Genomic DNA, 26,667 nt, shown 5'->3' on the forward strand with positions numbered 1-26,667 from the left:
TTTTAAAGTGAACAAATTGCTACGCTTTAAGTATAGTTTCAATTTAGTCATTCCGTTCAAATTGGAGGTTAGAATTAATAATTTGAAGACACTTGTCAATTTAGATGGAAGAATCAAATTGAACAAGTCGTTACACTCTTTGTCTCGTTTGGAAATAAGCTATTTTAATAATTTTTAAATTTTTTACAAAAAAATATACAGAAAAGTAAAGAGAATAATGTAACAATTATATAGAGTTTTTGACTTTTTAGTTAAACTCTCAATCTCCAAATGAGAAGTATAGTTTCAATTTGATCATTCTGTTTAAATTAAAAGTTAGAATTAATAATTTTGGGAACACTTGTCAATTTAAATAGAAAAGTCAAATAGAAATTAAAATTAAAAATGTTATAGAATTAAAAATATCATTCAAATTAAAATAATAAAAATTAAAATAAAATTTGAGTTATACAGATGAAAATGTAATTAACCCATTAAACTATATGAAAAATGTTATAGAATTGTAATTATGTAGATTTTTTTTATCCTTAGTAACATGTAAGGGTCACGTGCGAAAAAACAAATGAAGTTGAAAATGACAAACAAATTAAGCCGAAAAAGTCTTTAAATGAGGGAAGCAAATCATTCTGAAAAGTCTTTGATGAAATGGGAACATAATCAAACAGACAAAATAAAATATGATTATATATATATATATATTATATTTAGAATTATCAGTGAGTGATGAATTTTTATTTATATATAAATTCTATAATATTGAAGATGAAATTTTAGACAAAAATGAAGAGTATGTAGTGATATTTTTCCTAGTAATATTTTTCCTAGTGATACTTTTGTCATAAAGTGGGAAAAAGGGTCAATCAAAAGCAACCACAAGAACCTGGAAGGAAGCAGAGAAGTAGAAAATAAAAAATAATAATAATAATAATAATAATAAATAAATAAATAAAAACTTCGTCCCCAAGCTAATTGACCACCACTACCACATATCTGGTGGGGTAAAGAAAATAGAAGGAAACAGCATTAGCCTATTTGGTCTTCCGTGCTCTACAAGCTCATTATTATTTTTTTTTTTTTTTTTTTTTTTTTTTTTTGAACATAGAAAATGAGGAAACAAAACAAAACCACCAAGCTACACCACATTACACAGAGAACGTAACGCAGCAGGAGGGTGAGAGACCCAATCAAAAGGAAGATTGCCATGCAGAGCAGCCTTGGCCACCCAGTGGTGCTCTACAAGCTCATTGACTAACATATAACAGACCTCATATTTCTCTCTCCCTCTCTCTCTCTCTCTCTTTGTAAATAGAGCTCACTTCTCAACTCAACTTTTATGTCACTCATCTTCTCATTCTCTCACTTTTTCTCATTCCAAAATCATTTTCAACTTCATCCAAGAAAAAACAGCTAAAACAATATGGTTGTTTTCTCGGCCATTTTCAGTTGCTTCTTTCCATCATCACCGGCACGGGTTTCTGACGATGCTGGAAGCCAACAAGTGAAAGCAGCTTCAATGGAGAAAAACAAAAGGAACACAAAATCATCAAAAGGAGCTCCAATTGTGGTGTCATACTTCCCTGTTAACTCCCAGCTGTCTCGCTTGTAGTAATTGAAGTTCATGATGGAACATGTAGTTTGAGTTTGAAAGTCTTCACAATTCATGTTCCCCTATGTTATGCATTTTCTACTGCACGATGGTGTCTCGAGATTTTGTATTTCAAAATTCTCACCGCAGTTTGCTGCATATAGTTTTAGTTGAAAATGCATTAATAACTAGGGGGACATGAAATTTAAGAACAGAGGATCTTAAAATCAGACAAATTTCTTTGAAAAGTACTCTCATGATGGCCAAATCAAGGAATGGAGAGAGAACAATAAGTACTTATTACACAAATAGTAGTGTTACTGGGGTTTCATTCTTGATAAGATCTTCTTAATCAAATTATTTGTGTTGTCTGTGGCCATGGAAATCATATTTCACTGTAATTTCATTAATTAAATGCATTATTAAGATTGCCTTCATTTGTTTGATTTCTCAAAACTCAGGCCATTTTTTGATGTTTATGTATGGTGGTATTTGACAATACTAAACAGAAACCATTCTCCTTCTACTATAGCACATGAAGTACTAGTGTAATTAGTGATGTTGATTTATTAACCAGAAAAGAATGGTAGAGAGAGAGAGAGAGAGAGAGAGAGAGAAACTAGGGGAGTAAATATGTCAATTTAACAGAGTTGATTAGAAGCTTAATGGTTCAAAGGGTTAGTTGGTGTTTTTGCAGATTATTGTAATCATAACATAAAGGCTGGCAGAGTATTGTTAATAGTCATCGTCGATTCTTTTAGAATTATCTAGACCATTAATTACATAGGTTGAATAATCTAGAAAATTCGAAAAGATCTATAAGACTCTAGAAAGATCTAGAGAAATTGAGAAGATTCTAAAATATTACCGAAGGTTTCGAAACATTAGAGAAATTTGGAAAAATCTAGACGGGTCAGAAATGTTCTGGAATATTTTAAGAATATAGAAAGTAGTACTATATGCTAGAATAATTTAAAGAGTTCTAAAATATAAAAAAAGTATGAGTATATGCTAAAATATTCTATATGATTAAAATGATCCTAGCCATCATTGATTAGGTGGATGGTTATATATAAAGGGAAATGACCGAAGGTACACCAACAACAATAACAAGAAGTAGAGTCAAGTGTGAGTGCTTTTAAAGTGAGGTGTCGTTGAGAGTTTTCTTTATATATACTTCAGTGTACCTTGTATAATAAAAAATTTACTTTTGTATAGTTATTATGTTCCAACTCAACAGGTGTATCTGAGAGGGTAATTTTTGTAAAAATTGGGCCGAGTTAGGAGATAGTCAATATGGTTCACAATACGAAGGGCTGAGTAAAAAGGCCGCAAAGTTACTCCGGCCCAAGAGAGGTACAAAATTACTCCCGCCCGAGATAAATGTAATGTTACTCCGGTCCGGAAGCGACTTGGAGTTAGGCCGGTCTCAGAGATAGTCTGGTCATGGTGTATTGTGGCTAAAACGGTCAGAACCTTGCTACTTGGTAGCTCGGTCTAAACACACCATGGTTCGTACAATGAGAGAACCGAGATAAGGTGTAACGAAAGAAAGAACCGGACTAATGATAGTTCGGCCTACTCTGCAGCTTAGCATAGCCATGATTACTTCGGTCATGTTGGAGTCCGGCCATGATAAAAACCATCCCACTTGGTTTAAGCAGTGAGGGGGGTGTTGAAGGATAAGCATTATCTTTCAGGAGTATGAGTCCTAGGAGGACTCTGCATGGAGGAGTAGAAGTCCTACTAGGATTATGCCACACGAAACCTATAAAAGCTCACAAACATCACCTTTGGAGAGGTAACACACAACTTTGCTTTCTAAATACACAGAGCTTTTGTCTATTTGTCAAGCTTACTGACTTAGGCATCGGAGAGGTTTCCGGCACACACCCACCGGTTAGCTCACGTTTGTGTTTTCAAGTGATAAAACGACGATGTACGGAGGAGCGCAGACTTGATCAACAGGATTATACGAGAAGGTTTATTTCTTTCCCGTACAATTGGCGCCGTCTGTGGGAAAAACAGACAGGACAAAACCTCTTGATCAAACTTTACCTCTTGAAGAACAATGGCGCACAATGAAGAATTACCACAGTCCGCCATCGACGGGCAAACACCAAATGGAGGGGCCAGGCGTGAAAGACTACCTTCTATCCCTCCCATGGCAGATTTGAAGCCCCAACGACATAACACCAAGAGGGATACTAGTTGAAGACGGACACACAGCCCCCGTCACTCTTGTTCACAAAGTCTTGACAGGCAAAGACGGAGGATTGATCCTTAAGTTCTGGAGGACCGCGTGAAGGAGCAAGACGAATTAATAAGGAAGATGGCGGCCGACATGGAAGCCTTGAAGCGCCAGATGAAGAAAAAAGAAGTGGCGACAGGAGAGGGGCGCAAAAACAAGACGCCCCCTCGCCACTCAGAAAATCGTAGTAGGAATACCACACCCTCGCAAGGAGAGAGTAGAAGCTTCAGGATAGGCGATACTCAATCCAGGTCTTCCAGAACTCGTCACTCCAGGTCTGAGAGGACGAGATCTGAAAGATCATACACTGAAGGAAGCACGTATTGGCCCTCACATACGCTCCAAACCAGATCTAGATAGGCGGAGTTACCCAGATCATCCGACTTACGAACCGTACTTGAAGAAAAAGCACGATGCAAAGAGGATGCCAGGGCATGGGATCCACACAGAGTTTCTGCCTTACAGCGGTTGGCTCCTCGGACACATGGAAGCGTCGAGGTTGGAATGCCAATACCGCGCCCTGCCTACGAACCAACGGACAAAGCATTAGCAAGGCTGCAGACTTCGCCGTTTGTTCTGGCGATTGAAAACGCGCCCCTACTATTAGGCTTCCTTCAGCCCAAATTCACTACATATGAAGGGAAAACGGACCCCTACTCACACTTGAGCCACTTTCGCCAGGTCATGGCTGTATACAGGCGAAACGAGGCCTTAATGTGCATACTCTTCCCATCAAGCCTTGGCGACCTAGGCTTGACTTGGTTCGAGAAACTTCCAGAGGGCAGCATAGCCTCTTGGGCGCAATTGGTAGAGGCGTTCGTAACAAGGTTCCGAACGAATACTAAAACCCCGGTGGAGATTGACCAATTGCTCTCCATCGACATGGGCGATAAAGAGACCCTAAAATCCTACAACAGTCGCTACTGGGAGACATTCAATCAAATTGGGGACTGCCCCACCAATCTCGCCATTGCACAGTATAAAAGAGGACTTCCAGTCGGGAACAGACTAAGGGACTCGATCACCATGACGCCACCCCTCACCATGAAAGCCTTGATGGAAAGAGTGCATCAGCACATCAGGGTAGAAGAGGATGGCGTGCGTGCCAAACCAAAATCTGGGGCGACCACAGTACCAGAAAAAAAGACCTCAGCGAAGGTTAATACGGTAGATCGACCGAACAGAAACGGACGTGGCAGACGAGATAACGGAGAAGACCCGGATAAAAGATGGTTGAGAATCCGCACTGCCATAACCACGGTGTTCAAGAAACCGATATATCGGATTCTGAGCGAAATAAGAGATGAGCCTTTCGTCAAGTGGCCAGCTAAGCTGGGAGAAGCACAGAAAGACTACGACGAAAGATCACGGTGCACCTTCCATAAAGAAAAAGGGCACCGCACTGAGAACTGCACACCATTGAGACAGCACCTGGAGGAGTTGGTGGCGGCAGGTCACTTGGATGAATACATTGAAGGAGGGACGCAACCAGCCCCCCAGGACCACAATAACCCCAATGGGATGCCAATCGACGCCCCGCCTTAAGGCATTATCAATGTGATACATGGAGTTTTCGAACCTGAGCGTGTATGTGAGCTCAGGGGATCAATCAAAAAGGCTGAACACTTAAGAGAGGTGCTAAGTGCCCAACCTGCCACCAAGAAAGGAAAGACAGAGGCAACAAACGCCATGTCTTTTTCGGATAAAGACTTGGAACGAATATACTGCCCTCATAATGATGCCTTGGTCGTCACTCTCCGAGTCAAGGATTTTGACGTCAAGCGGATTCTGATTGACCAAGGTAGTTCATGTGAAATCATGTACTATGAAACATTTAAACAACTGAAGCTACAAGACAAAGACTTGGCGCCTGCTGTATCTCCCCTAATTGGATTCAACTCCATGCCAGAATGGCCCGTCGGCAAAATAATTCTTCCAATTAGAGCAGGAAGCGTGACGTCTTGAGAGTTCTCTTTATATATACTTCAGTGTACCTTGTATAATAAAAAATTTACTTTTGTATAGTTATTGTGTTCCAACTCAATAGGTGTATCCAAAATAGTATGGTATATGCTAGAAAATTAGCCAAAAGGGAATTGGTCCCTTGTACAAAGGAACATGTGATTCGTAAGAACAGCTTCTGGGCAATGGAAGAGTCAAAAGGGCTCCCTGCATGAAGCATACAGCAGGACATTATTGTTTGGCAGTAGTTCAATTCTATGTGGGCTTTTAGGGTAACAAGAAAAATAGCAGTCAATGAATTCAGAAAAAATGAATCAAAACTAGTTCAGAATTTGTAATCAAATCAAAGGTCAACATTCATTCATGTTGTGGTTCCACAATAACAATTTTAACTATTCACAATAGATTTGACATTTTGAGACCATTTCTAATTTGTAATTTTCTGTAAAAAAGTCAATTTTTCTTAAAAAGTCAAAATAGCAAAAAAAAAAAAAAAAAAAAAAAAAAACCTTCATACGAACTAGCATATATATAAATGTTTATATAATTTATATGATAATCTGCCATGCCAATTTGTTCTTCAACATCTATTTTCAAAACTCAACCAATTTAATAAACAACCTTAAAAACTCTACCAAGTCAAATTTTATGGTACTAAAATATAAATTCGGAGTCTTTTTAAAAAGTTGGATGGATTAGGTTAGGCAGGCAACTAGTGATGGTGCAACCTTTTGATCTGGTTAGAGCTTTAAAGTTTCAAAAATTGTGTAAGGCAAGAAGGGAGATTAGGTCCAATGCACAAATGCATGGTATAATTGAGATGAGTGATTTGGATGTTCCAGAAATGTTAATTGTTGTGAGGGTGGATTTCATCGGTGCTCCGTGACTGAACTATACTATCTAGGAACTGAGATTTGCAAGATAGAGAACTAGTGAGAGCTGCACAGATGACGTTGGCCATAAAATCCCTCCAATGCTAAAGTCAAGGACTTATGAGGGAATAGAGAAGAAATATATAGAGAGAGTAATTGCAGAGAGTGGAAGTCGGGATCAAATCAGATCTTTCTCAAGGAGAAGGTACCTTACATAGATATTATTGCCTTCTTCTCCAAGCCGCGCATGTGGTGTGGCTCATGCGCCTGTTCGGCTCTGATAATGACTACACCTGGGTGTGGGGAACTTCAAATTAGTGAGGCATGCTTGCCTACATTGACGATCCATGTCCTTTTGTCGTAATATTTCTTCCTATCCGTTTAGCATCTGGGTACTGTGATGACGTGTAATCCAACTTTGAGTCAATCCCAATGTCATTGCGTTGGTACAGGATGATGCTCTTCCAGGAAGTGCTTCCTTTGACTTCCAACTGGGCTACTTTAGCTCGGCCATATTAGGGGCTATTTTGGAAAGATATTTAAAAGCCATCTTCGAATTTTTAACTCATTTTGAGTCACGTCATCTCTCATATTTTTTACATATTTTTTAAAAAAATTATTTTAACCATCTTAATTCAACCAAGCTACTCGACTCTAGATTTGTTCAGGTTGCAGGTGCCTCAACCCATTTATTAATGTAGAACTGAAGTTTCTACTCCGGCGTAGGTGACATGTGTTCTAAGAAAATCGCTGGGTTAGGCTCAGCCCAACTCGTTGGTTCGGCCCATATTAATGCTCAAGCCACTTTAGTGGGGATAAGTGGGTTCGGCCCACATTTAATGTTTAGCCCATCTCAATGGGTCTAACAATGTTTGGCCCGTGTCGATGGGGCTTGGATGGATTTGGCTCATTTGAGGAGCTCGGCCTAGTTCAAGCCTTGCCCCGGTTATATTGACCCTCTTCAGTTGTGTTTGATATAAATAATTATGCTGAAAAGTAATTAATTATAAATTTGGCATAGGCTCAAAGAAGGAATGTGAATATGTCACGTGTGTTGAAGAATCTATTTTGTTTTTTGTTTTTTGATAAATAGAACTAGACTTATGGTTTAATTTGTGAATAAATCACAACATAAACATAAGATTTTGATTAAAAGCTTTAAAAAGGGTAAATTATATCTGTGATTCCTATACGTTATTTCTTGTATCGTTTTAGTCTATACATTTTCAATTGGTTCAATTTTGACCTTTAATTTTAGATTTTATTTCAATTTTGTCCAATTAATTATATCATTAGTGTTTTTTTAAGAAAAAGCATCACAAAAATTAGTTGAGATTAATTAATTAAGTTGAGTAAATTTATAATTTTGCCTTTAAAAATACAGCACATGACACTTGTGTGGGTATTTGTCATAAAAAATGCTAAGAGTTGTAACTAATTAGGCCAAATAGAGACAGAATCATAAATTCAGAGTCAAAATTGAGCCAGTTTAAAGTACAGAGACTAAAATGATACAAGGGCTACCATTGCAATTTGTTCATTTAAAAATGGATAATTCTATTTACACACCATTGATCCTCTTAGTACACGCTGTTACTTAGTACACATACATGCTAATTTTTAGATTGTGTAAATATCTTAGTTTAATCCTAAGATAATCAACTGGTATACACTACAACCAAAATGTTCAATTCTTTATATATGAACATTTAATATTTGATCAACTTTAATAATTTGAATAAAATAATTTTATTCAAATATAAATAATTGAACATTTTATAAATGTTCAACTTTAGTGGTTTGAATACATGACAAACGAAAAAGTCATCTTCTATATGAACAAGATAAATAAAAAAGTAAACTGACATTTTCATTATTGTATTGTTCCAAATCAACAATTTAAGTGTCATTCATGATGTGCAAATGTTCATAACATGTTGATTTCAAAGTTTTTAAAGCCATAAATTTTCAAGGCAATAATGTTTTAAGTTTGAAAATAATACTCCCCTGTTCCAAAATATTAGTCCCTTATTCTATTTTTTATTATCTCAAAATATTAGTCTATTTTCAAAAATCAAATACAAAAATAATATAAATTTCTTATTTTGCCTTTCTTTTAAATTCATTAACAACATAAAAAGTACAATTATGGCATTGATATTCCCCAAAAAATGTACTATCAAAGGGTAATTTTGAAAAATTAATTTTTTTGAAGGCAATAATTGTACTACCAAAAAAAGTTTGATTTCTCAAAAGGAACTATTATTTTGGAATAGATGGAGTAATGAAGATTATGTCATTGTACTTTCTTTGATTATCATCAATAAAGATATCTTTTTTGCTGTTTCAAAAAAATAATAATAAATAAATAAAAGGAAAAGAAAAGAAATAATAGCAAAGATGACGATTGCAATTTGTTAGATTATAATGATGAAATTGAATAGCATTAGATGAGTGTTGGTAGAGAGATTTGTTTCAAAGGATATAGTGTATAGGTGATAGTGTGTGAAGAGAAATTTGTATTTTTATATGTGAATTACTTGAATGAATACATATACACCTATATTGTCCGTAATAGTCATTTTACTTATAGTGATCCCGGTATTCCCTATTGTTGTTTAACTGTAATCCGGACTCGGTTCCGTAGATTTGTTGTTGTCTTATCCTCATTTCTATCCCTTACTCTTTGTTTTAGAGTTTTAGGTTGTGTTGGGCAAGTTGGGAATAAGTTGGTTGTGTTTTAAAACTTAGAATTTTGCCCAGGTTTTGGTCTATCTGCTTGAACGGCTCGTTGACGCTCGAGCGGCATTTGTTGTTTCCTCTTCGCTCGAGCGGTAGTTTGGACGCTCGAGCGTGAACTTCCTTCTCTCAGCATTTTGGTCGCCTGTAGAAAATTCTGGGAGGGTGCATCCGGCGCTCGAGCAAATCTTTGGACGCTCGAGCGTGAACCTGTGTCTGACGCTCGAGCGGGGTGTTGTACGCTCGAGCGGACCTATTTTATATCAGTCCGTGAAATCACTTTTTAAATCACTTTTCACTTTTCTTTTCTCTCTCTTACTTTCCCAAAATCGATTTTTGAGAGCTCCTCACTCTAAAACCTAACTTCTCTCTAGGGTTTAATCTAGTAGGAGTGTTTTCCTTACCTTGGGCCTTTGTAAAAAGTGTGTTGATCGTCGAGGACTTCGTTTTGATCCAAGAAATTTAGGATTTGGAGCACTTCCGAGTTTTGCTCTTCTTCTCCTTGGGTTCTACATTTGAGGTAGGGATTTCCTTATTCTTTTTCAATACTTTGTCTATAGATAGACATGTGGTAGTTTTGTATTGCATGAAAATCATATCCACGTTGGATTTGTTTGAAATCATGAGAAGGAACCTAGGGTTGGTTGTTTGAAAATGGTTATTTTATCATTGATGGTTGTTTTGGGCTAATTGGAGTGTAAATTAGCATGTTATAATTGAAAGAAGAAAAAACCCTAAATTATATTTTGATTTGGTAAATTAAAATGGAGGGTAGTTAACCTATGTTGTAAATCTCTATTGTTAATGTGAGTTGGGTGAAGGTGTTGATGCCTAAGGGGTTAACTTTGGCTTTGGAATGGTTTTGAAATGAATGTAGTGGACTAATGTGAGTTATGGCTTTATTATCAACGGAATTGGTTTTGTAAAACAAAAGGAAATGGAATTTGTTTTGTGAAATGAGAAAAGTATCTTTGATATAAGTATGAAAATTGGATTGTTGTTTCTTGAGTGTTAAATACATACATGTGGGGGTTGTATCTTTAACTACCGTGTTAGTGTTGTTGTTGGGTTTGTGGTCTCATAGTAATTGAGTCTTTAATAGATATACTAAATACTTGCATCTAGAGGTTTTGTCCTTGGTCATCGGTGGAGGATGACATGATTGTGTTGAATTGTCGCGTTTGCATTATACCATTGTTGATTGAACATTGCATGTGAGGAAGTGCTGAGATACATTATATATGTATACTTGCCGGAGGGGGGAATTAATTATGTGTTCATATACTTTAACACATTTCTTGTATCTTGATGGTTCATGTATATGTGTTATACATGTTAGTTATGCCCTGTTGTATTTTGGTTGGTGGTGTTATGCCTTGCGCTAAAAATGAGAGGTACCGTGACCTTCCAGCTAGCGCCTGGAGAACTGACTGCGCTGAGAATCTAAGGCACCACACCCTTCTAGCTAGCACCTGGTAAACTGGTATGTTGTTGTGAGAGGTGTATCTTTGGCTTACTACGCACATAGCTGGTAGAGCAAAGTTTTGTTGTTGTTGTTCCATTGTATCTGAGGATATCATGGATTTGGTTAGTTACAGTTTCGGAGGGCCAAGTTACCTCATTGGTTGATTATACACATGTTACTGAGTTGTTATCTCCCCTTTTATAAAGGTATGCATGTATAGTTATGATTGTATTGGGAACGAACCAAAATGTCATTTTGTCATTTGAAAAGTGTGAAGGAGATCGAACATTTTAAAAAAAAAAATGTTTTGAAAAGGCACATCTGTTGTACGTATGGAAAATGGAAGAGAGTAATGGGCTTAGTGAGATTATTTCCTAAGTAATTGTTAATGTTATGAAAGATTGGGGTTAATGAAAGAAAAAGGAAAGATGAATCGCTTATAGCGTTGAATGAAATGGTTGTTTTCGAGAAAGTTCATACGTATGTATATTTTGTATAAACTGTCACATTACTATTCTAGTATGAGATTGGGCATTCATGATCATAGCTATCTGTAAATTGTTATTGTTGAGGGCCATGTTGAGATCCTTACTGGACTATATGTTCATCCCACGTTGTTGAATTTTTTTCTCAGGTGTTGAGCATGATGTGCTACAAGATTTGGATTTTCTTAATTGTTGGCCACGGGGCCTCTTTTATGTTGGCAGAATGCCATATATGTAAAAGGGTTACACCCTTCTTCTTGACTCTTTAATGTTGTAAGCCCAAGGGCAATTTGTTTAGCATGCTCATGTTGTATTTACATTGCATACGAATAAGAGTGTTGTTATTCACTTCTACAAGTTAAATATATGAGTTTATTTCCACATGTTATCTCTGAAACGGAATTAAGTTAATGAATTTGGTAATACTTCGAGTATTAAAAAGTGGGACGTGACATTACTTGAAGATATTATTATCATATAAATTTAATAGTTAAATAGTGTGTACGGAAAAGATTTACGTTGTGTAAATAGAATCTCCTTTTAAAAATTTAAGATCTAATTTCTTAAAAGCATGAAATTCAAATATATATAGGAAAAATTACTCATAAATCCCATTTGGAGAAAACTTATTCCATTTAGTCCTAGAAATTTTCTTTCAAACCAATTAGTCCTTTTTATTTTGGGTATTTTATATTTCCTTGATTTGGGATTTGAAAGTTTACTTGTTTGCTCTTGTGTGTGATTTTGTTGGAATTTTTTCCTAATATTGGATGTGCGTGGATAAGGTAGGTTTTTACGTTTCTATTTTTTTTTTTTTTGGTGAGGATTTATTAGAGTGATTTGTAAGTGGATGATGTTACCCCATTTGTGGTGTTATTAGTGTGGTGTTCATTCCTTTTTGTGGTATGCGTCCTTATTGTAACATTGACATTAATTAATATTTAAACGTAACACTAATGTAATACATAAAAAAAACTCCTTACTATAGTTTTCTCAAACGTAACACCGATATAACACTCCAAAAAAACTCTTTAGTGTAACATTCTAAAGTAACACACAAAAAAATTTCTTATTGTAACACTCCAATGTAACACAAAAAAAAACTCCTTAGTGTATTTTTCCCAAACGTAACACTCTAAAATAATACACAAAAAAAATTCCCTTAATGTAATACTCTAATATAATACGCAAAAACTCCTTAGTGTAACACTTTAATATAACATGCAAAAAAACTTTTTGATATACTTTTTCTAAATGTAACGCTCTAATATAATACTCGAAAAAAATCCTTAATATAGGACTCTAATGTAACATATAAAAACTCATTAGTGTACTCTTTCTAAACGTAACACTTCAAAACACTTTAATGTAACACACAAAAAAATTCTTTGGTTTACTTTTCCCCAAACATAACGCTCCAATGTAACACAAAAAAAAAAAAAAAAAAAAAAAAACTTCTTAGTGTACTTTTCCTAAACATAACACTCTAATGTAGCACTAAAAAAAAAAAAAAGAATGTGAGATTCTTCAAACCATTCCAAAAGGACTATAAATATTCCTTAGTAACTTTTGAACAAATGTATAATTTCAAACTGTGAATGTTATGTTTGAAAAAAGTACACTAAAGAATTTTTTTAGTGTTTTTGTGTGTTACATTGGAGTATGTTACATTAGAGTGTTATGTTTGGGAAAAGTACACTAAATTTTATTTTATTTTTTTTAACATTTGAGCGTTACGTTTGGGAAAAATACGCCAAAGATTTTTTTTTTTTTTTTGTGTTACGTTATTACGTTTGAGAAAAATATACCAATGAGTTTTTTAATGTGTTACATTGAACAAAATCATAATCACAGGACAGTTAGAAGGCAACTGCTAAGCGATTGTGTCTGCCAACGCATGGGCAGAGGAGGTGGAGCGCAAAGGGCAGAGGGCAGAGGTGGAGGAGGCTGGAAACCAGTGCTGAGGAAGAGATGGAGAGGTGGAGCGCAGAGGGCATCAATGACGAGTGGATTAGTCACGATATTTGTCGATGATATCCCGGAGATGATGAGTCCACAGGGTCTGTTCAAACTTTTCAACAAGTTTGGTGTGGTAAAGGATGTTTTCATTCCAGCAAAGAGAAGGTTAGTGACGGGTTCAAGATTTGGCTTTGTGCAGTATAATTGTCCTATCTCGGCTGAACTGGCAGTTCAAAAGACCAATGGAGTCTGGTGCGAGGAAACGAGACTGAAAGTGAAGATGGCAGAATACAACAAAATGGTGCAGAGGGAGAAAGGGAAGGAGGAGGTAGGTAAGATGCCTGTGCAGCGGAAATATTTGGGTCTGTAGCCATCTTTGGTACTTGGGAAGGAAAAGTGGTATGAGCAGCCAAGGAAGGAAGGTAGGGGGCAAAAATCATACGTTGAAGTAGTAGCAGGAAAAACGGATTTGGGGTCAGATGCTATAACAGTTATGGTCAAAGAAGAAGGAAATGGCTGGTTGCAAGACAGTGTGATTGTGAAGCTTAAAACATTTTTCTCATTCCATGACTTTAAGGAGGACGTTAATAGAAGAGGAATGAAGGAGGTCCTTGTTCGTGAAGGAAGTGGAAGACTAGAAGTATTGTCATTTAGTTCAGTACGTGCACTTCAGGAGGGGAATGTAAGCTTACAAGATTGGGTGTATGAGTGGTGCGATTCAGTTTCAGAATGGAGAAGTGGATTTTATGAAGATCAGGAGAGATGCGTTTGGATTTACTGTTTTGGTGTTCTATTAAATTTATGGAATGTGAATACATTCAAAAGTATTGGCAAAGTATGGGGTGAAGTTGTGCAGCTAGATGATGACACCACAAGGACGAACTCTTTCCAATGTGGGAGAGTTAGAGTGGTTACAAAGTCCATGGAGAATATTATCAAAGTCATATATCTGGGTTGCGATGGAAGATTGGTTCCAGTGAGGGTTTGTGAGGCAATGGAAATTCCAATGCCTGACCTGAGTTGCAGTAGTATTAGCATAAACACTAAGAAGGACACCATTGAGGAGGTGGACCAGTTTTCCAGCAACGAAGTCTTTCGGAGAGGAGGTTGTTCGGGGGGGGGGGGGGAGAAGGCAAGGGTGTAACCTAGACGGCGAAGTGGGTGTGGCAGAACAGGTGGCCTGCGAGGTGGAGAAGAGCATTGGGGATCTGAATGATGAAGGAGAATATAATGATAGTATGTTGGAATCAGTGGTAAAGAATACTGACATGGAGTTGGGAGTTCCAACGGCTGGTGGCTGCAGTAAAGAGCTGGAAGTGGAGGGGGGCAAAATTCATGGGTGGAAAAGAGGGGCAGTATGCACGGGCTAGATGAAACAGTTGTAACTAATGGCTTCTTAAAAAGTATTAGTGGGCCTGATGAGGAGAGGCCCAGTATCAATTTAGAGGTAGTGCTTACTGGGGCCCATAGGAGGGTTTCGTTGGAACAGGAAGTATGCAGTCCAGTTGTTGGGCATTATGGGCCAGGTTCTACATAGTTGGTGCCACATAGAAAGAGTAAAGGTATAGTTTCTAGAAGGAGAAATAAGGAAGCATAGAGCCGAGGGAGGCTGATGTGAAGAAGCTTATGCAGAGAAAGATGAACCAGAGGGGCAAGGTACGTTCGAGCTATTTTTCCAGAGGGGCTATATGTAGAGCTGCAGCTATTACAGCTTCATTATCAGTACCTCAGTCGAGTGGTCCCAGTAGAAGAGCTGCGTTGTTGAAGGAAGCTCGCGAGACGGTTGTAGACACCCCATTTTTGATCAACCTTGAGACTCAAGCGTCACCAGTTGAGCGCTCGGTGATATTGCATATAGTGCTCGTTCAGAAGTTTCAGAGTCTCGGCTGCGAGCCTTGCCTCCGGACTTCTGGACTCTTTCATGCTTTGCCTCGGTTTGCGAACCGAGCTCTGTTTTCTCTATTTTCTCTTCCTGAAGGGAGGGAGAGGTCTCGTAGATCATCTCTTAGTGGCCGCAGGCTACGCTTCGTGGTCGTAGGTCATTTTGCCCGTTTGGAGTCTGGTTTCCAGTTTTTCAGAGCCGTTGGTCGTGTGCCTCGGTTCGGGACCGCTTAACCACCTCCGTTTGCTCCGGTTTTTCGCATACATCTTATTTTCTCCCTTTTGAGGGACACTGTGGCTCGAGAGACCAACTTCGTGGTCGAACACCACTTCCGGTGCCTAACAATCAATTTTCGGGGCCTCGGGCTGCGCGTTTCGGCCCCCGAACCTTCATTTTGCATCGGTTTAGGTTCATTTTTGGCAGGGACCTCTGTTTCATTGTTAAGAAGGTCGTAGAAGGGTGGGAGGCCAGTAATTGTTCTGACAACCATTTTTATTCCTCCATCACCCTCCGTCGCCCGTCTTTCTCATTTGAAAGCCAATGTTGACCACCCTAAGGCCACTTTTTCTTGCCCCAAACCACATATTTGTGTTGTACACATCTGGGAGGCCACCAATATCACATGGCCGGCCAGTAATTGTGTTTGCCCCTTTTGAACCCCTCCAAAAAGTGGGCTTTTCTCTCTCCTGGTTTACTTTCTCCAGTTTTTGACCACATGGTTGTGTTATGCACACATGGGAGGCCCTCCTTTTGGCATGGCCGGCCATCAATCATGATTGACCCTTTTGACCCTTGGCCGGCTGCCATGGGGAAGGCCGACCGGCCACCTGCAACTTCAATACCCGGCCGGCCATGATCCCCACCTCTGGTACATTACAAATATGTATTTTGTTTCCCCCCAGATTGTGAATCCGGGGGGCTGCACTTTTGGAGGGAAACTTGAATTCATTTCCCCCCCTTTTTTTCCCTCTCTTTTGCCTATATATCCAGGCCATTCCAGCAGCTTCAGGGGTTACAAAAAATTGTTTTAGGCTCTTGCGTTACATCTCTCTCCCTCTCTACTCCAAGCACCAAAATCCTTCAAATCCTACACCATTTTACACTACACCTCATAGCACAACGCCTCCATACTCCACACCAGTAGCTTGAGGCTGTTTTTCAGAGCTTAGGAGCACCCAAACTTGGTCCAAAGGCTTTCAAAGATTGGTTCTTCAAGGGTAAGTCTCATTCTCCTCTTTTTGGCCCTATTTTTGCATACAATCTAAGCTATACTTTCTTGCATATTTGGGCTCCAACCCTAACTGAAAATAGCATTATTTTGAGCTTCTTTTCATGTTTGTTTAAGGGCCTCTCCCTGTTTGAGGCTTCCTTTTTACACTTGCTTCTTTACCTCTCTTGTGTGCCTCTTTCTTGCATAGTATTTTAGGCCTATTTGTAAACTGTTTTGGGCTTTCTTATAAACTTTAAAGTGGCTTATTTTGAGCCCTTATTCAACATTGTTGAAGGGCTCTTCACTGTTTGAGGCTTCCTTTTGTCACTTGCCTCTTTATCCCTCTTTTGGCCTTATTTTTTGCATGTTTTGTTAGCCCCTTGTGCTTGTATTTTTGGGCTATGGTCCAAACTGTAAATAGCCTTATTTTGACCCTCTCTTCATGTTTGATCAAGGGACCTTTGCTTTTTGAAGCTCCCTTTTGGCTCTTTGTGTTTAAACCTCTTTTTAGGCCTTATTTTGCATAGTATTTTAAGCTTGCATGTGCACTGTTTTGGGTTTGATCATAAACTGTAAAATACCATGTTTTAGGCCCCTCTTCAAATGTTTTGAAGGATCCTCCTCTGTTTGAGGCCAGCAACCATCACTTGCTTCTTTGTCTCCCTTTTAGCCCATTTCTTGCACAATGTTTTAGGTTTGCTTGTGTTTGTTTTCGTGGCTTGTTATAAACTGTAAAGTGCTTCATTTTGAGCCCCTCTTCAACTTTGTTGAAGGGCTCTTGGCCATTTAGGGCCAGAAGCTGCTACTTGCTTCATTACCTCTCTTTTGGGGCCATTTTTGCGTGTTAACTTAGCCCTATTTGTGTTTGTTTTTGGGATTTGTTATAAACTGGAAATATGTATTTTTGGGGACTGCCTTGAATCTGTTTTCATGCTTCATGATCAAATAATGTATGCTTTGTATAGCTATAGGCCAATGCATATGCCTAGTTTTGTGTTTCGAGGCCATTCCATGCATCGGGTGCCATGTTTCCATGTTTCGGGTTCATTTTGCATCACATTTCAGTGCTGAAACTTGCATGTTTGTGTGCCATATTTCGTGCCTTGCCATGCCTTGTTAGAGTGGCATTTATGCCTTAGGATCGGTCCTCGATTTGCGTGCATGTGTGCACGCATTTCGAGTGTCTCATTTTCGTCTTATGGCTACTGATGTGAGTGTGGCTGAGGTCCACTCATGTTGGTGTAAGTCCATTGTGCATTGTGTATGCCATTTCATTTCATAGCATTGTGTATGCTAGGTTGTATGTTAGCGCATTGTGTATGTCATGTTACCTCGTGCATCGTTTATGCCATTTCATAGCATTGTGCATGCTAGGTTATATATTAGTTGCATTCATGCATGTCATGCATATTGCATTGTGTTTGGGATACGAGTTAGCCCGAGCACGGAAAACGAGGTACGTTTCGTACTCAGAGTGACGGAACGTATCTCAATTCCTGGTCGCCGACACTCCGGATTATCCATGATGGAATCTAGGCCCTGTTGTGTTTTCATGTGCATTCATTCCATATTGAGTCATGCAATTCGACTCCCCGGCCATCATGCATCAAGATACGTGATTGGTGGTACGAGGATCGAGGACTACACTCCCTGAAGAGTAGTCATGCATATATATGTGAAAATACTTTGTCATGCCCCTTTGTTGCTCTCTGTTGCAGCAAATCAGAAATCGACAGCCTCCGGAGCTTGGCACGCATGCCAAGAACAATTGCAAACAGAGGCAAACCGGGGCATTGCGAGGGATTCTCCGCACAAGGCAACCCGAGCATGCATCATTCATCATCCGGAGCAGATTTGAGGTAGTCCCTGGCTTGCATGCCAATTTATTGCTTTCTTAATTTAATTTGTTAATTAATTAGGGTTTTGTACATATTTGGACTGTAATTATTTGGGACTGTATATTATTTATTCGGACCCTCTGCGTGAGGGCAATGTTGTAATAAGTGTGCGTGTGTGTGATGTATGTCTTCTAACCCTACGTCTTTCTCCCTTTTATTTACCCGCTTATGATGGTTAGATTAGGGCATGTTTCAATTAGCATACAGTATGATAGCATGTTTGCATTCATTCATCTGTTTTGCATGCACCGGGCTCGGCGCATCATACTAACTGCATTGTATTTTCAATTCCAAGTTGAATACATGTTAGCTGTAGCATTTCATATGCCATGTTTAGAATAGCCAAGCCTGCTATAGTTGCATTTTTGCATGTGTTGCATTAGGCATTTCTGTATAGTTAGGATCATGCATGGATTTCTAATTAGCTTCTGTTTTAGCTTGGAGTACTCGGTAAGTTTTTATGCTTTAGCATCGTTGCATGTGTGTGAGTGACTGCCATGATAGCATGCTTACCATGAGGCTATTTGCTTATGTGATATAACTGCCTGAATGCCTGTGGGTGAAGATTGGGTTATTTGAATCGGAACAATTCATCAAATGTGTGTTTTAAGCCCACTAGATAGTGGCAAAATCATGTTTTTCTAAGCCCACCCGAGGGTGGCAAATCCACGTCTTAGCCTACTTGCGGGTAGCACCATCAAACCATTTTCAAACAAACAAACATGAAATGTTTTGTTCCAATTCAGGCGATCCAGTCTATACTTGTATGCTGTGCGCATCACATAGTAAATCTAGGCTAATAACCGGAATAAGAACGCATAGCGTTTTCAAAAATAGATACCATGGTTAGTAGAGGCCAATCTTTGATCGGGCGAGCGGGGATGCTCACGAAGTGACCTTCCCTAATCGTACCCAAGTTCCCGAGCCGAGGCAACTTTGGTGATGATGGACACGTGGCCTTAGGCAAACGAGTCAGGGTTTCCTAAATTTCCCCAAAATAAAATATTTAGGTGGCGACTCTGTATCTGGCAAAGCAGTCCATGTTTGGCACTTCTTTCAAAAATCTGTTTTCTCAAAACGATCTGCCGGATTTGGACTCTTTGGTTCAGACTTAGAACCGTGACAATTTGAGAGTCCGAACTATAGTGAGCCCAATATCGAACGGAACGGGGGACCTCGTTCCTCCCGGGGCGTTCGGGGATGTCTACAACAGTTAAATTGGGTAAGTTGTTGGGGATGAATTGTAAAGGGAAGGAGGAGGAAGTTGTGAATCGGATTGTGGAAATGAAGCTACAAGATAAGGAAAAGATGGGAGGAGGGCTGCTAGTAGCCCCAGTTTAAGACGGGTGAAAATGGGGTCTCAGGAGTAGTCTTAAGTTTCTTAATGAAGATCACGTCATGGAATGTAAGAGGGTTGGGAAGGAAAGATAAAAGGGGAAAAGTTTTAATGTTGGTTAAGGATAAGAAGTTGGATATGCTACTGCTTCAAGAAACAAAGAAATCCAATGTGGATGACTTGCTGGTGAAGTCCTTGTGGCCCTTTGATTTTTTGCAGTTTTTGATAGTGGACTCGGTGGGTAGTGCAGGGGGCCTGCTATGTGTGTGGAATTCGGGGGTCTTCCAGATGTCAGAGTGTTGTAGCTCGAGGAATTTCTTACTTTTATCCGGTATTTTTAAGCAATCTTTTAAGTGTGTAATTGTTAACATTTATGTTCCGAATAATGTGAGGAGTAGGGGTCAGCTATAGGAAGCATTGGGAAGGTTGAAATCATCTTTTCACAAGCCTTGGTGTATTGGAGGGGACTTTAATGAAATTTGTTTTTCGAGTGAAAGAAGGGGTTATTTGAGAAGGGACAAAGGAATGGTTGAATTTAATGAGTTTATTGATCGTATGGAGTTAGTAGATCTGCCTTTGTTAGGGAGAGGTTTTACGTGGTGTAATTCAGTAGAAGGAGATGGAGTAGAATAGATAGGTTTTTAGTAGATCCCTTGTGGATGGAGAAGTTTAGCCTCAAGCAGTGGGGCCTTCCAAGGAGTTTTTCTTATCACTGTCCATTGGTGCTGATGGAGGAAGCAAGAGACTGGGGTCCTAGACCCTTTAGGTTTCTAAATGCATGGAGTTTGCATCCTACTTTTATGGCTTTGGTAAAGAAATCCTGGACAGAGGCTGAGACTTACGGTTGGGCTGGCTTTAGACTGAAAAATAGATTAGCATCCTTGAAGATGGCATTAAAGAAATGGAATGAGGAGGTCTTCGGAAATGTTGATCTTCAGTTAAAATCCGCTGAGGAGGAGCTCCATGAGATTGACTTAAAAGCTGAAGTTGGGCCACTTCTGGACTCTGAAATTGGTAGGAGAAGAGAGTTAAGAAGTTTAGTATGGAAACTGAATAGAGATTGGGTTGGATCTGGCAACAAAAGTCTAGAGTTAAATGGGCTCAAGATGGGGATAAAAATATGAGATTCTTTCATGTGATGGTTAAAAGGAGACAAGGTAAGAATTTAATTGATACAGTTATTCAAAATGGGGAAGTTATTGGGGAACCAAAGAGGGTGAAACAAGTAGTGGTAGGGCATTTTAGAAAATTGTATTCCGAGCAGTGGAAAAGTAGACCAAAGTTGGATGGCCCTTTTATTACCATTGGGGACGGTGATGCAAAGAGGGATTTAGAAACAGAGTTTACATTGGAAAAAGTGTGGGCAGCTGTGAAGGACTGTGATGGGAATAAAGCTCCAGGGCTTGATGGTTTCAACCTTTTCTGCATTCAAAAGAGTTGGGAGGTGATGAGTAGTGAAATCCTCCAGTTCATACATGAGTTCCATAACAATGGTAAGTTGGCCAAAGGGCTTAATAGTTCATTTATAACATTGATTCCTAAGAAGGACAGTTCGGTAGATTTGGTGGATTACAGACCAATCAGTTTGGTGGGGTCAATCTACAAAATTCTATCTAAAGTTCTATCTAGGAGAATTAAGAAGGTTTTGGTTAGACTGGTTAGTGAGGTTCAGACTGCATTTATTGGAGGAAGGTGTATTCTAGATGGAGTTTTGACTGCCAATGAGATCATTGAGTGGTGGAAATCAACAAAGCAAAAAGGGGTGCTACTTAAGCTCAACTTTGAGAAGGCGTATGATTCGGTCAATTAGGAGTTCTTGCTTTCAATGGTGTCTAATTTTGGTTTTGGAGAGAAATGGTTAGGGTGGATTAAGGAATGCTTATCCTCATCTAGAATATCAGTTTTGGTGAATGGGTCACCCACTGAAGAGTTTTCACCGCAAAGAGGGTTAAGACAAGGTGACCCACTCCCACCTTTCCTATTTAATTTTGGTGGCTGAGGGGTTAAATATGCTTCTAAATAGAGCCAAGATGTTGGGGTTGGTTAAAGGAGCTTTGGTTGGATCCACTGGCATGAGCATCTCACATTTGCAGTTTGTGGACAATACTATAATTTTCTGCAAGGCAGATTTGAAGGAGTTGATATTGATTAAAAGGATATTAAGGTGTTTCGAAGTGATGTCCGGTTTAAAGACAAACTTTCACAAAAGTGTAGTGTGTGCATCTCTGATTTTGAGGTGCAGGATTTTGTAGGGGAATTGAATTGCCAAAGTAAGAAGCTGCCTATTTTGTATTTGGGCTTACCCTTAGGAGCCAATCCTAGGAGGAAGGCCACTTGGCAGTCTGTGGTTGATAAAGTTAGGTTGAGGCTGTCTCTTTGGAAGAGGAAGCTGTTGTCTTTTGCAGGTCGTCTGACTTTGATTAAGTCAGTAGTTGCCTGTCTATCGTCATATTATATTTCTATATTTAAGATGCCTAAGGGTATAGCGAAGACAATTGATAAGTTACAGGTTATGTTTCTCTAGGGAAACAGTGAGGTTAAGAGGAAAGTGGATTTGGTGAGGTGGCAGGAGCTTATTAAGCCTAAGAAGCAAGGTGGGTTAGGGGTCAGAAGGTTAAGTGAGTTGAACGTTTGCTTATTACTAAAATGGTGGTGACGTTATGGTGTTGAAGACAAAGCCTTGTGGAGGGCTGTGATCTGTAGTAAGTAAGGGCAATATGGTGGTGGGTGGTGGCCTGCTGTTGGTGAAACAGGTAATTTATCTCTAATTTGGCAGGGTATTCTAAGCATTGCACGAATTATCCTCAGGTGCTTGATTTCTATTTGGAGAACGCAAAGATAAGGGTTCGAAATGGAGCAAGAATCCACTTCTGGACTGATAATTGGTGGAATAGCTGTAGGCTCAGTGAGAAGTTTGCAAGATTGTTTAGTTTATTTATCGCAAAAGAAGGCTCTTTGATGCAATACACTTTCAGTAAGGATAGGACCGGGGAATGGAACCTGGCATTTAGAAGAAGGTTGCGTGCATGGGAAGAAGTGGAGGCTAACAGGCTATGTGAGTGGCTGAGTGCAACTCCTATAAACAGGGGAGCTATGGATGACTGTTTGAGGTGGGAGATTGATCCATCAGGTCAGTTTTCAGTGGCATCAGTTTGGAAATGGATGCAAGTAGATAAGGGACCGAAGCTGCCTGTAACAACTGAGCTGTGGCAAAATGTAGCCCCTTCCAAAATTCAATTTTTCGGATGGTTAGCGTGGAAGGGAAGGGTGAAAACATTAGAATTCCTGCAGAGAATGGGGTGCTGGGTGCAAACACTAGCACACTGTGTGTATTCTGCCAAAAGGAATCTGAGAGTGCAAATCATGTTTTATTGCACTGCTCATTGGTTTGGAGAGTTTGGTCTCGAATTATAAGCTGGTGGGATATGTGGTAGGTAATCCCTGGGTCTATTGAGGACTTGTTGCATTGGTTTGGTTGGTGCTTCAATTAAGAAAAAAGAGGTGGAAGTGTGGAAAATTGTGCCTTTAGTCTTGTTGTGGTCGATTTGGAGGTTGAGGAATGATGTTTTGTTTAATGATGCTCATCCTAATTTTGCTGATTTGGAGGATTTGGTGAAGACAAGGGTAGCGTTTTGGGCCAAGAGTAGGATACCAGGTGTGAACTACACTGTGCATGATATTGTGCATAATCTTCATCAGGTTAGGCATTGTTTGAGGTGAAGGGAGCACGAATATCTGGGCAGCAATTGTGCATACTTTGAGGTTGAAGCTCAGTAGTCTACTAATCTGCTAATCTGGTTGCTGTGAAGTTTGTATCAGAATTGGAGGTTGAAGATTCAGGTCAAGCCTTGGTGAAGTTATGGCCTTCAGGTGAGGAATGCTGCTAGTTTTTCTGGGCTTCACTTTCTGCTGCTGGTTCAAATCTTCTACTGTAGATGGTGATCTGTTTGGTTGTTTTGGGGTGGGGTGGTTTTTCGTGTTTGCGGTTGGTTTCTCACCAACTCGTGCTTATATTTTTTGCTCTTATCCTCCACCTTCTGAAATGAAGCTGCCACCCACCTGAGGCACTAATCTTTGTATTGAGCTGTTGTAAAGAATCCTCCTTCTATGTGAATAAACAAAACAATCTAGGAAATCCATCCTTCAAGCCTCTACCACCTAACCAAGGATCATGCTAAAACTTTATCCTCCTCTCATTGCCAACTTTTATTTTAATATGTTCGCCAAAAATTCACCAATTTGCTAATTAACCATAGAAAGTTGTGAGATATCCTTCCAAACCAATGAGACCCCTATTGTCTGATTCAATAAAGGTGATCATCCCCCACCAATTTTGCCATACCTTGAGCAGATCACTGCTTTCCACAGAGCTTTATCTTCACTGCCATACCTCCGCCACCACTTTGGCAACAAGCATTCATTTACCACACCTAAGTCCCTAACTCCCAAGCCTCCATGATTCTTACCTTTTGTGACCTCCATCTACTTAACCATGTGCACTTTTCTGCTGGCAGTAGAACTCCCCATAGAAAATTGGCTTGAATCTTAAAAATAGATTTTACAACCCCCTTTGGCATTTTAAAGATTGACAGAAAGTAGATAGGAAAATTAGACAAGGCTAATTTGATCAAAGTCAGTCTACCAGCATAAGACAACAGTCTCCTTTTCCAAGAGGAGAGCTTCTTCTGAAATTTCGCCACTACTGGAGCCCAAGTGCTCTTTCTACTAGGATTGGCCCTTAAAAGAAAGCCTAAAAAATTAATAGGCAATTTATTAGGCAGACAATTCAACACCTTAACAAACTCCTTAGTCTGGTCTTCATGATAACCCACCCCACAAACCACACTTTTGTGGAAGTTTATTCTTAAACCAGAGATCACCTCAAAGCACCTCAAAACTCTTTTAATATTCAAGACTTCCTCCATGCATCCTTTAAAAAAAATGATGGTATCATCTGCAAATTGAAGATGAGATATGCTAGCTGATCAGAGCCTACTGATGCTTCCTTAAGCAGGCCCTTCTCGATAGCCCTACCCGACAAAAGATTAAGTCCTTCAGCTACTATAATGAACAAAAATGGAGAAAGAGGGTCACCTTGCCTTAATCCCTTTTGTGGTTGAAACTCCTCTGTGGGTGAACCATTAACTAATATAGACACCATAGTTGTTGTAATACAAGTCTTCATCCACCTAATCCACGTAGCCCCAAAGCCAAAACTACCCAACATTGATAGCAAAAATTCCCAACTTAATGAATCATAGGCTTTTTCGAAATCCAACTTCAAGATAATGCCCTTCTTCCTAGATTTATGCCACCCATCTACAACTTCTTTGACAATCAATACTCCATCTAAAATATGCACTTACAAATGCAGACTGCACCGCACTAGTCACGGCTGAGAGAAGCTGCTTCATTCTTTTAGACAACACCTTGGCCAAGATCTTGTAGATGGAGTTGACCAAGCTAATTGGCCTATAATCTCCCAATCTTGAAGGACTATCCCTCTTAGGAATAAGTACAATGAAGGAGCTATTGATCCCAGATGATAGCTTAGCATTTGTGTGAAATTCATGAAACATTTGAACAATGTCACTTTTCATGACAGGCCAACACTTTTTATGCATGCCAAATTAAAACCATCCGGATCGGGGGCCTTGTTCCCGTCACAATCCTGAAGAGCTACCCAAATCTCATCTTCCGAGAACACTGCTTCCAAGTTAGCTGCTGCCTCTGAGTTAATAACATTGAAAGGGCCTGAAAGCTTTGGCCTCACAAACCAACTCTCTATAAACTGCTTACTAAAATGCCTCACCATAGCCTGTTTAATCTGAGCAGGGTCCTCAAAGCACACCCCTTCCACACACACTGAGTCTAACAAGTTCTTTCTTTGTCTCCTGCAAGCCATAATGTGGAAAAACCTAGTGTTTTTGTCACCATTTCGAGCCCACAGCACCCTGGACTTTTGATGCCATAACCTTGCCTTATCTCTGCTTAATTTCCATACTAGACTTCTAACTTCTCTTCTACTTCTAATGCCTTCATCATCCAGAGACCCAGACTCTGCCTTCAAATCCCAATCATGTAACTCCTCCTCAGTAGACTTTAGGAGAGAGTCGACATTTGCCAAACACCTCCTTGTTCCACACCCTTAAATGAGATCTTAAATCCTTCAAATTCCTCATGAGTTTAAACCCAGCCCAACCTGATACCTGATTATTTTCCCAAATCTATTTAACTGCAGGCATAAAGGTAGGGTGTGACAGATAGGGGTTTAAGAACTTGAAGGGTTTGGGACCCCAATCCCTTCCATCCTCCCTTAACAGAATAGGGCAGTGATCTGATAAAGTTCTGGGTAAACCCCATTTCTTAAAGGAGAACTTTTCTAGCCACCTAGAATCCAGCAGGAATCTATCTATCCTACTCCATCTCTCCCCATCCAATGCATTACACCATGTAAACTGTCTACCTAACAAAGGCATATCTGATAATTCCAATTTGTCAATAAACTCATTAAAATCCTTCATCCCCCTCTCCCTCCTAGAGCACCCTCTCCTCTCACTAATGAATCTGATTTCATTGAAATCCCCCCCCCCCACACACCAAGGGTTTGGATAATGGGGGAAAACATTAATCAAAACCTCCCATAACTTTCTCCTACCTGCAACCTCATTTGGGGCATAAATATTGACTATGGTACACTCAAAAGAAAGACCAGATGTACCTGATAGAAGAATAAAATTCTTACTATAACAACAGTCACAAAGCTTAAAGACCTTTGGCCTCCAAATGCACAAAAGACCACTTGCACTACTGTCTGAATCCACTCCTATCAACTCCATCTCTTCATAAGGCCATATAGTCTTCACAAAACTAGCATCCACCGAACTTCTTTTAGATTCTTGTAGTAATAATACATCCACACTCCTTTCACTCACCAGTTGCTTAATTTTCCTTATTTTTTCTAACCTTCTCAACCCTCTAACATTCCAAGATAAAATATGCATGATTAAACTGATTTAACAC

General features: G+C 39.3%; 1 protein-coding gene across 1 annotated transcript; it reads left to right on the forward strand.

Moving 5' to 3' along the window:
- The first annotated feature begins 13,256 nt into the window (after positions 1-13,256).
- Positions 13,257-14,462, forward strand: LOC114261350 (uncharacterized). The gene is made up of 2 exons (XM_082913176.1): positions 13,257-13,646; positions 13,710-14,462. Exons 1-2 carry the CDS (start codon positions 13,257-13,259, stop codon positions 14,460-14,462), a joined length of 1,143 nt encoding a protein of 380 aa, XP_082769302.1.
- Positions 14,463-26,667: the final 12,205 nt, after the last annotated feature.

This window comes from Camellia sinensis, chromosome 2, assembly GCF_055761805.1.
Source record: "Camellia sinensis isolate YWXY chromosome 2, ASM5576180v1, whole genome shotgun sequence".
NCBI classification, from domain to species: Eukaryota; Viridiplantae; Streptophyta; class Magnoliopsida; order Ericales; family Theaceae; genus Camellia; species Camellia sinensis.